The 11,843-nt window shown below is 51.5% G+C and overlaps 1 protein-coding gene across 1 annotated transcript in view; it reads right to left on the bottom strand.

Moving 5' to 3' along the window:
* Positions 1–1,407: 1,407 nt before the first annotated feature.
* Positions 1,408–11,843, bottom strand: part of LOC132381608 (gastrula zinc finger protein XlCGF57.1-like) — a 183,234-nt gene continuing 172,798 nt past the window's right edge. Inside the window, exon 2 of the mRNA XM_059951124.1 lies at positions 1,408–3,043. Coding sequence (XP_059807107.1) covers positions 1,723–3,033 — 1,311 coding nt within the window. The 5' untranslated portion in view covers positions 3,034–3,043 and the 3' untranslated portion in view covers positions 1,408–1,722. The remainder of the gene's footprint in view (positions 3,044–11,843) is intronic.

Genomic DNA, 11,843 nt, shown 5'->3' with positions numbered 1-11,843 from the left:
ACCCCTATGTGATTTTTATAAGTGACCTGGATGCGGAAGTGGAGGGATGGGTTCGTAAATTTGCTGATGACGCAAAGGCTGGAGATATGGAGAGTGTGGAGGACTGTCAGAGGTTACAGAGGGACATTGAAAGGATGCAAAACTGGGCTGAGAAGTGGCAGATGGAGTTCAACCCAGATAAATGTGAGGTGGTTCATTTTGGTAGGTCAAATATGATGACAGAGTATAGTATTAACGGTAAGACTGTTAGCAGTGTGGAGGATCAGAGGGATCTTGGGGGTCTGAGTCCATAGGACACTCAAAGCTGCTGCGCAGGTTGACTCTGTGGTTAAAAGTTGGCCTTCATTAATTGTGGGATTGAGTTTAGAAGCCAAGAGGCAATGTAGCCGCTATATAGGACCCTGGTCAGACCCCACTTGGAGTACTGTGCTCAGTTCTGGTCACCTCGCTACAGGAAGGATGTGGAAGCCATAGAAAGGGTGCAGAAGAGATTTACAAGGATGTTGCCTGGATTGGGGAGCATGCCTTATGAGAACAGGTTGAGTGAACTCAGCCTTTTCTCCTTGGAGCGACGGAGGATGAGAGGTGAACTGACAGAGGTGTATAAGATGATAGGGTGGATACCACACTGAGTCATGTCATCTGCAGAAATGTTCTGATGACTCAGCAATAGTCGGGTGTATGAAGGGAGGACGGGAAGATGAACACAGGACCCTGGTGGAGGACTTTGTCAAACGGTGCAAGCTGAATCATCTGCAGCTCAACATCAGTAAGACAAAGGAGTTGGTGATGGATTTTAGGAAGACACATCCTGCACTGCTCCCTGTTACTATTGATGGTGAGGACCTGGGGGTGCACCTGGATGACAGACTTGAGTGGAACACCAACACAGAGGCTTTGTACAAGAAGGGTCAGAGTCACCTCTACTTCCTCAGGAGACTGAGATCCTTTGGAGTGTGCAGGCCTCTCCTTCACATGTTCTACCAGTCCGTTGTTGCCAGTACAATCTTCTATGTGGTGGCGTGCTGGGGCAATGATATCAACGTGGGTGCTGCCAACAGGCTCAATAAACTGATTAAAATGGCTGGCTCTCTTCTAGGAGTCAAACTGGAGGCTGTGGTAGAAGAATGGACCCCATGGAAAATTCTGGACAATGTTTCTCACCCTCTGCATGCCACCTTGGCTGAACCGAGGTGCATGTTTAATGATAGACTAAGACAACTGCGCTGCTCCAAAGAGCGCTACGTGAGCTCATTCTTACCCTCAGCCATCAGGCTCTGTAACGAGACAACCTGTAGCGGGGGAGTTACTTCTCTTTTAATATTTGTGTATCTATACACTTATAATGCTACTGTGACACTGTAATTTCCCTTGTTATCAATAAGTGCTTATCTATATATTAACTATGCGGGAAACAGACTGGGTGTTAAAGTTCAAGGTGATTTATTCAGCATTTGTCAAGAACATTAAACTCCAATCATGGGCTGTAAACATTAGCAGAATGAACCCAGACCTGGACAATGTCCATGGTCAAATCCTGGATATCATCAGTAGCAACAACAGGAGAATCCAGCTCCCACAGTCACTCATTGACTCACCATGATTCTGCAGACTGGATGACTCAGAGCAAATGAACAGCATCACCTCAGTGAGAACTTGCTAGTGATTCCACAGACTGGATTATTGGATGACCCCCTTCCCACACACAGGATAGATGAATGATTATTCCCCCGTGTGAACCCGCAGATGATTCCGCAGATTGGTTGGGTGGGTGAATCCCTTCCCACATTTGGAGCAGATGAACGGCTTCTCCCCTGTGTGAACTCGCTGGTGCGTTTTTAGGTTGAATGACTGGGTGAATCCCTTCCCACACACAGAGCAAATGAACGGCCTCTCGCCAGTGTGAACTCGCCGGTGTATCAGCAGCTCAGACGACTGAATGAACCCCTTCCCACAATCCGAGCAGGTGAACGGCCTCTCTCCAGTGTGAACCCGCTGGTGTGCCACCAGACTGCCCGACCGGCTGAATCCCTTCCCACACTCCGAGCAGGTGAACGGCTTCTCCCCAGTGTGAACTCGCTGATGATCCTGCAGACTGGTTGTGTAACTGAATGCCTTCCCACACTCATTGCAGGTGAACGGCCTCTCCCCGGTGTGAACTCGCTGATGGTTCCGCAGAGTGGCTGGGTGGGTGAACCCCTTCCCGCACTCAGAGCAGGTGAACGGCCTCTCCCCAGTGTGAACTCGCTGATGCTCCGTTAATTTGTCAGACCGGGTGAATCCCTTCCCACACTCGGAGCAGGTGAACGGCTTCTCCCCCGTGTGAACACGCTGGTGCGTTTTTAGGTTGAATAACTGGGTGAATCCCTTCCCACACACAGAGCAAGTGAATGGCCTTTCCCCAGTGTGAAGCCGTTGGTGTGTTTTTAGGTTTAGTGACTGGGCGAATCCTTTCCCACACACAGAGCACGTGAATGGCCTCTCCCCCGTGTGAACTCGCTGGTGATTACGCAGAGTAGCCGGGTGGGTGAACCCCTTCCCACACTCAGAGCAGGCAAAGGGTCTCTCCCCGGTGTGAACTCGCTGGTGTATCACCAGGCTGCCCGACCGGCTGAACCCCTTCCCACACACAGAGCAGGTGAACGGTCTCTCCCCTGTGTGAACTCGCTGGTGTGTCTTTACATTGAAAGACTGTGTGAATCCTTTCCCACAAACAGAGCACTTGAAGGGCTTCTCCCCAGTGTGACTTCGGCGGTGAGTCTCCAGGTGGGAAGGAGAAATGAATCTCTTCCCACAGTCCTCACACTTCCACGGTTTCTCCCCAGAGTGACTGATCTGGTCACTTGTCAGTGTGGATGCTTGACTGAAGTCCTGCTCACACTCAGAATACGTTGGCCATTTCTCCCCACGGTCGGTGGAACTTTCTGCTTCCACGTACAAAGTCTGTGGATGTTCAGAACCCGGCGGATTGAGTGACTCTTGCAGGCTGCGATCTGTTGTTTGGTTTGAGCTTCTGGTCGGTGAATCCTCCATTACTGACCACCTGTGAAATTAATTTAAATAGAGTGTGAGAGAGAAAGGCAAGTTCTGAAATTTAGACATCTGTGTCCACATCAGAGTGAAGTGATGCTGAAACTGGTGGATTACAGTCATTCACATACCACCAGGCTCTGGTACAGCTTCTACCTCGCTGTTAGAAAATTCCACCGAGATGTAACACTGAGTGTCATAGGAAGTCATTCCTACCTGTGGCCATCAAACTTTACAACTCCTCCCTCGGAGTGTCAGACACCCTACGCCAATAGGCGGGTCCTGGTCTTATTTCCATTTGGCGTGATTAACTTATTATTATATAATTATTTATGGTTTTATATTGCTATATTTCTTCACTATTCTTGGTTGGTGCGACTGTAACGAAACTGAATTTCCCTTAGGGATCAATAAAGTCTGTCTGTCTGTAAAACTATTAAGTAGTTTAGAGAATCCACAAGGAGCAGGCCCTTCGGTCCAACGAGCCCTGCCACCCAGCGACCCACCTATCCAACCCTCGCCTAATCACAGGACAATTTACAATGACCGATTAACCTCCTCACCTTTGGAACGTGGGAGAAAACAAGAGCGCACAAAGGAACGCACATTCACGGGGAGGAACGTACAAACTCCGTACAGACGACGTTGGAACGGAAATGCGAATTCCAGTGCCAAGAGCTGTAATGGTGTCAAACTGACCGCTTCGCGACTGTGACGCCCACTCCACAGTGTCATAACCTTTGCTCCTGACCTCACAGTCGCCCACTCCCAAGTGCCATAACCTTTACTCCTGACCTCACAGTCGCCCAGTCCCCAGTGTCATAACCTTCACTCCTGACCTCACAGTCGCCCACTCCCCAGTGTCATAACCTTTGCTCCTGACCTCACAGTCGCCCACTCCCCAGTGTCATAACCTTCACTCCTGACCTCACAGTCGCCCACTCCCCAGTGTCATAACCTTCACTCCTGACCTCACAGTCGCCCACTCCCAAGTGCCATAACCTTTGCTCCTGACCTCACAGTAGCCCACTCCCCATTCCCATAACCTTCACTCCTGACCTCACATTCGCCCACTCCCCAGTGCAATAAACTTTACACCTCTCCTCACAGTCGCCCACTCCCCAGTGTCATAACCTTCACTCCTGACCTCACAGTCGCCCACTCCCCAGTGCCATAAACTTTACACCTCTCCTCACAGTCGCCCACTCCCCAGTGTCATAACCTTCACTCCTGACCTCACAGTCGCCCACTCCCCAGTGTCATAACCTTCACTCCTCACCTCACAGTCGCCCACTCCCCAGTGTCATAACCTTCACTCCTGACCTCACAGTCGCCCACTCCCCAGTGTCATAACATTTACTCCTGACCTCACAGTCGTCCACTCCCCAGTGCCATAACCTTTACTCCTGACCTCACAGTCGCCCACTCCCCAGTGTCATAACCTTTACTCCTGACCTCACAGTCGTCCACTCCCCAGTGTCATAACCTTCACTCCTGACCTCACAGTCGCCGACTCCCCAGTGTCATAACCTTCACTCCTGACCTCACAGTCGCCCACTCCCCAGTGTCATAACCTTCACTCCTGACCTCACAGTCGCCCACTCCCCAGTGTCATAACCTTCACTCCTCACCTCACAGTCGCCCACTCCCCAGTGTCATAACCTTTACTCCTGACCTCACAGTCGCCCACTCCCCAGTGTCATAACCTTCACTCCTGACCTCACAGTCGCCCACTCCCCAGTGTCATAACCTTCACTCCTCACCTCACAGTCGCCCACTCCCCAGTGTCATAACCTTCACTCCTCACCTCACAGTCGCCCACTCCCCAGTGTCATAACCTTTACTCCTGACCTCACAGTCGTCCACTCCCCAGTGCCATAACCTTTACTCCTGACCTCACAGTCGTCCACTCCCCAGTGTCATAACCTTCACTCCTGACCTCACAGTTGCCCACTCCCCAGTGTCATAACCTTCACTCCTGACCTCACAGTCGCCCACTCCCCAGTGCCATAACCTTTACTCCTGACCTCACAGTCGCCCACTCCCCAGTGTCATAACCTTCACTCCTGACCTCACAGTCGCCCACTCCCCAGTGTCATAACCTTCACTCCTGACCTCACAGTCGCCCACTCCCCAGTGCCATAACCTTCACTCCTGACCTCACAGTCGCCCACTCCCCAGTGTCATAACCTTTACTCCTGACCTCACAGTCGCCCACTCCCCAGTGCCATAACCTTCACTCCTGACCTCACAGTCGCCCACTCCCCAGTGTCATAAGCTTTGCTCCTGACCTCACAGTTGCCCACTCCCCAGTGTCATAAGCTTTACTCCTGACCTCCCAGTCGCCCACTCCCCAGAGCCATAACCTTTACTCCTGACCTCCCAGTCGCCCACTCCCCAGAGCCATAACCTTTACTCCTGACCTCACAGTCGCCCACTCCCCAGTGCCATAACCTTCACTCCTGACCTCACAGTCGCCCACTCCCCAGTGCCATAAGCTTCACTCCTGACCTCACAGTCGCCCACTCCCCAGTGTCATAACCTTTACTCCTGACCTCACAGTCGCCCACTCCCCAGTGTCATAACCTTTACTCCTGACCTCAGTCGCCCACTCCCCAGTGTCATAACCTTCACTCCTGACCTCACAGTTGCCCACTCCCCAGTGCCATAACCTTCACTCCTGACCTCACAGTCACCCACTCCCCAGTGTCATAACCTTTACTCCTGACCTCAGTCGCCCACTCCCCAGTGTCATAACCTTCACTCCTGACCTCACAGTTGCCCACTCCCCAGTGCCATAACCTTCACTCCTGACCTCACAGTCACCCACTCCCCAGTGTCATAACCTTTACTCCTGACCTCACAGTCACCCACTCCCCAGTGTCATAACCTTTACTCCTGACCTCAGTCGCCCACTCCCCAGTGTCATAACCTTCACTCCTGACCTCACAGTTGCCCACTCCCCAGTGCCATAACCTTCACTCCTGACCTCACAGTCACCCACTCCCCAGTGTCATAACCTTTACTCCTGACCTCACAGTTGCCCACTCCCCAGTGTCATAACCTTCACTCCTGACCTCACAGTTGCCCACTCCCCAGTGTCATAACCTTTACTCCTGACCTCACAGTCGCCCACTCCCCAGTGTCATAACCTTCACTCCTCACCTCACAGTCGCCCACTCCCCAGTGTCATAACCTTTACTCCTGACCTCACAGTCGCCCACTCCCCAGTGCCATAAACTTTACTCCTGACCTCACAGTCGCCCACTCCCCAGTGTCATAACCTTCACTCCTGACCTCACAGTCGCCCACTCCCCAGTGTCATAACCTTCACTCCTCACCTCACAGTCGCCCACTCCCCAGTGCCATAACCTTCACTCCTGACCTCACAGTCGCCCACTCCCCAGTGTCATAACCTTCACTCCTGACCTCACAGTCGCCCACTCCCCAGTGTCATAACCTTCACTCCTGACCTCACAGTCGCCCACTCCCCAGTGTCATAACCTTCACTCCTGACCTCACAGTCGCCCACTCCCCAGTGTCATAACCTTCACTCCTCACCTCACAGTCGCCCACTCCCCAGTGTCATAACCTTCACTCCTGACCTCACAGTCGCCCACTCCCCAGAGCCATAACCTTCACTCCTGACCTCACAGTCGTCCACTCCCCAGTGTCATAACCTTCACTCCTCACCTCACAGTCGCCCACTCCCCAATGCCATAACCTTTACTCCTGACCTCACAGTCGCCCACTCCCCAGTGTCATAACCTTTACTCCTGACCTCACAGTCGCCCACTCCCCAGTGTCATAACCTTCACTCCTGACCTCACAGTCGCCCACTCCCCAGTGTCATAACCTTCACTCCTCACCTCACAGTCGCCCACTCCCCAATGCCATAACCTTTACTCCTGACCTCACAGTCGCCCACTCCCCAGTGTCATAACCTTTACTCCTGACCTCACAGTCGCCCACTCCCCAGTGTCATAACCTTTACTCCTGACCTCACAGTCGCCCACTCCCCAGTGTCATAACCTTCACTCCTGACCTCACAGTCGCCCACTCCCCAGTGCCATAAACTTTACTCCTGACCTCACAGTCGCCCACTCCCCATTCCCATAACCTGACCTCACAGTCGCCCACTCCCCAGTGTCATAACCTTCACTCCTGACCTCACAGTCGCCCACTCCCCAGTGTCATAAACTTTACTCCTGACCTCACAGTCGCCCACTCCCCAGTGTCATAACCTTCACTCCTGACCTCACAGTCGCCCACTCCCCAGTGTCATAACCTTCACTCCTGACCTCACAGTCGCCCACTCCCCAATGCCAGAACCTTCACTCCTCACCTCACAGTGCCATAGTGTAATGAATTGATCTGCAGGAACAGTATGGAAGTCAAGATGTTGTTACATCTCCTGGAGACTGCTGGTGTGTGCTTTCTGGCTTTTGTATCTGCCCAAAGGAAGAGGGGACAAAAGGGAATGCCCGGGGTGGGGGGGGGGGGGGGCTTTGATTCTGCTGGCTGCTTTACCAAGGCAGTGAGAAGTGTAGACAGAGTCCGTGGAGGGGAGGCTGGTTTCTGTGATGTGTTGAGCTGTGTTCACACTCTCTGCAGTGTCACTGCTATACCAAGCTGTGATGCACGTGGACAGGATGCTTTCTTTGGTGCGTCTATCGACACTGGTGTGCATCACAGGGACACGCTGAAGGTCTACCCTCCTAAGGAAGTATTGAGGAAACATGTTCTTCCTGTAGAAGTATTGCAATGAAGCTTCACTAGACCATTACCTGGGACAGTAGGTTTGATGTGTGAGGAGAGATATCGACAATTAAGCCTATTTTCGGCCAGTATTTCAGAATAAGGTGGAAACTTGACTTCATAATCGACCTTGTCATGATTTCCCACTTTATTGCGTACCTACACTGCATTCTCTCTGTAGCTGTTCCACGTTATCCTGCATTGTTACTGATTTCCCTTGCCCTGCCTCCATGCACGGTGCAGTGAGTTGCTCTGTGTGAACCGTATGCAAGGGTCAGCTTCATTCACCATCCACACTTGCATGACCTGAAACACAAACTCTATTCCTTCCTCCACAGATGCTGACTGACTAATAATTATTTCTAGTGTTTGCTATTTCTATTCCACTGACCAGGTCGATCTCTGTCTCCAGACCAGACAGGAACCTCGTGGTCTGCTAATGGTGCCTCTATTATTTTATCAGGGCAGACTCAGCACTCTGTCCATCACATCCATTTCGGATCTGTGGACCAAGAGAATCTCACAACAGGGATGGAAGTGCAATCAAATATCAGAGACTTGTGGGGAGACACCTCACAGGCCTTTTGGCCCAAGGAATCCTTGCCAACCAGCAGCCACCATGTACTTTGCACCTACAATGTGCAATCACGAGGGAGGCCCACCACAATCTTTACTTTAATAGAAGGTAAAGTCTGTCTTGTTACCTAACACTCAAACAAACTTCTACAGATGCAGTGTTGGAAGTACTGTGACTGGTTACCTCACCGTCTGGGATGGCTGTCTGAATGTAAGGAACCGCAGAGACTAGTGGACTCACCCAATAGATCATGGGCACCCCCCATGATTGTGTCTACATGGTGCAGCACAGCAACACAGCAGTTAGCACAATGCTAAGCAGCATTGTCTGAAAGATCGGGTTTTGATTCCCACCACTATCCATCAGGTGTTTAAAATATTCTTCCGCACGACCACGTGGATTTCCTGCAGGTGCTCTGGTTTCCTCCCGTATTACAAAGCTTGCAGAGGTATGAGAGAGATGTTGGCCAAAGTAAATAGAAAGGAGCTTGTCACTGAACACTCAAACAAACTCCTCAGAGGCACTGTTGCACTGCGACTGGTTGCATCACCGTCTGGGATGGCCGACTGAATGCGCAGGAAGGTAAGAGACTGCAGAGGGTAGTGCACTGACCCAGTCCATCAGGGAATGTGAGAGACTGCAGAGGGTAGTGGACTGACCCAGTCCATCAGGGAATGTAAGAGACTGCAGAGGGTAGTGGACTGACCCAGTACATCAGGGAATGTAAGAGTCTGCAGAGGGTAGTGGACTGACCCGGTACATCAGGGAATGTAAGAGACTGCAGAGGGTAGTGGACTGACACAGTACGTCAGAGAATGTAAGAGACTGCAGAGGGTGCTGTACTGACCCAGTACATCAGGGAATGTAAGAGATTGCAGAGGGTGGTGGACTGACCCAGTACATCAGGGAATGTAAGAGACTGCAGAGGGCAGTGGACTGTCCCAGTACATCAGGGGATGTTAGAGACTGCAGAGGGTAGTGGACTGACACAGTACATCAGGGAATGTAAGAGACTGCAGAGGGTAGTGGACTGACTCAATACATCAGGGAATGTAAGAGACTGCAGAGGGTAGTGGACAGACTCAGTACCTCAGGGAATGTAAGAGACTGCAGAGGGTAGTGGACTGACCCAGTACATCAGGGAATGAAAGAGACTGCAGAGGGTAGTGGACTGACTCAGTACATCAGGGAATGTAAGAAACTGCAGAGGGAAGTGGAGTGACACAGTACATCAGGGTATGTAAGAGACTGCAGAGGGTAGTGGACTGACCCAGTACTTCAGGGAATGTAAGAGACTGCAGAGGGTAGTGGACTGACCCAGTACATCAGGGAATGTAAGAGACTGCAGAGGGTAGTGGACTGACTCAGTACATCAGGGAATGTAAGAAACTGCAGAGGGAAGTGGAGTGACACAGTACATCAGGGTATGTAAGAGACTGCAGAGGGTAGTGGACTGACCCAGTACTTCAGGGAATGTAAGAGACTGCAGAGGGTAGTAGAAGCACCCAGAACATCAGGGAATGTAAGAGACTGCAGAGGGTAGTGGTCTGACCCAGTACATCAGGGAATGTAAGAGACTGCAGAGAGTAGTGGACTGACCCGGTACATCAGGGAATGTAAGAGAATGCAGAGGGTAGTGGAGTGACACAGTATATCAGGGAATGTAAGAGACTGCAGAGGGTGGTGGACAGACCAGGTACATCAGGGAATGTGAGAGACTGCAGAGAGCAGTGGACTGACACAGTACATCAGGAAATGTAAGAGACTGCAGAGGGTCGTGGACTGACCCAGTACATCAGGGAATGGAAGAGACTGCAGAGGGTAGTGGACTGACCCGGTACATCAGGGAATGTAAGAGACTGCAGAGGGTATTGGACTGACTCAGGACTTCAGGGAATGTAAGAGACTGCAGAGGGTAGTGGACTGACCCAATACATCAGGGAATGTAAGAGACTGCAGAGGGTAGTGGACTGAACCAGTACATCAGGGAATGTAGGAGACGGCAGAGGGTAGTGGAAGCACCCAGTACATCAGGGAATGTAAGAGACTGCAGAGGGTAGTGGACTGACTCAGTACATCAGGGAATGTAAGAGACTGCAGAGGGTAGTGGACTGACCCAGTAGATCAGGGAATGTAAGAGACTGCAGAGGGTAGTGGACTGACCCAGTACATCAGGGAATGAAAGAGACTGCAGAGGGGAGTGGACTGACTCAGTACATCAGGGAATGTAAGAGACTGCAGAGGGTAGTGGACTGACTCAGTACATCAGGGAATGTAAGAGACTGCAGAGGGTAGTGGACTGACCCAGTAGATCAGGGAATGTAAGAGACTGCAGAGGGTAGTGGACTGACCCAGTACATCAGGGAATGAAAGAGACTGCAGAGGGGAGTGGACTGACTCAGTACATCAGGGAATGTAAGAGACTGCAGAGGGTAGTGGACTGACCCAGTACATCAGGGAATGAAAGAGACTACAGAGGGGAGTGGACTGACTCAGTACATCAGGGAATGTAAGAGACTGCAGAGGGTAGTGGACTGACCCAGTACATCAGGGAATGTAAGAGACTGCAGAGGGTTGTGGACTGACCCAGTACATCAGGGAATGTAAGAGACTGCAGAGGGTAGTGGACTGACTCAGTACATCAGGGAATGTAAGAGACTGCAGAGGGTCGTGGACAGACCCAGTACATCAGGGAATGTAAGAGACTGCAGAGGGTAGTGGACTGACCCAGTCCATCAGGGAATGTAAGAGACTGCTAAGGGTAGTGGACTGACCCAGTCCATCGGGAATGTAAGAGACTGCAGAGGGTAGTGGAGTGACCCAGTCCATCAGGGAATGTAAGAGACTGCAGAGGGTAGTGTACTGACCCAGTCCATCGGGAATGTAAGAGACTGCAGAGGGTAGTGGACTGACCCGGTACATCAGGGAATGTAAGAGACTGCAGAGGGTAGTGGACTGACCCAGTACATCAGGGAATGTAAGAGACTGCAGAGGGTGGTGGACTGACCCAGTACATCAGGGAATGCAGGAGACTGCAGAGGGTGGTGGACTGACCCAGTACATTAGGGAATGTAAGAGACTGCAGAGAGTAGTGGACTGACCCAGAACATCAGGGAATGTAAGAGACTACAGAGGGTGGTGGACTGACCCAGTACATCAGGGAATGTAAGAGACTGCAGAGGGTAGTGGACTGACCCGGTACATCAGAGAATTTAAGAGACTGCAGAGGGTAGTGGACTGACCCAGGACAACAGGGAATGTAACAGTCTGCAGAGGGTAGTGTACTGACCCAGTACATCAGGGAATGTAATAGACTGCACAGGACAGTGGACTGACCCAGTACAACAGGGAATGTATGAGACTGCAGAGGGTAGTGGACTGACACAGTACATCAGGTAATGTAAGAGACTGCAGAGGGTAGTGGAGTGACCCAGTACATCACGGAATGGAAGAGACTGCAGAGGGTAGTGGACTGACC

This window comes from Hypanus sabinus, chromosome 26 (genome assembly GCF_030144855.1).
Source record: "Hypanus sabinus isolate sHypSab1 chromosome 26, sHypSab1.hap1, whole genome shotgun sequence".
NCBI lineage: Eukaryota > Metazoa > Chordata > Chondrichthyes > Myliobatiformes > Dasyatidae > Hypanus > Hypanus sabinus.
The sequence above is the reverse complement of the archived record's forward strand: the minus strand, read 5'-3'. Positions and strand labels throughout refer to the sequence as shown.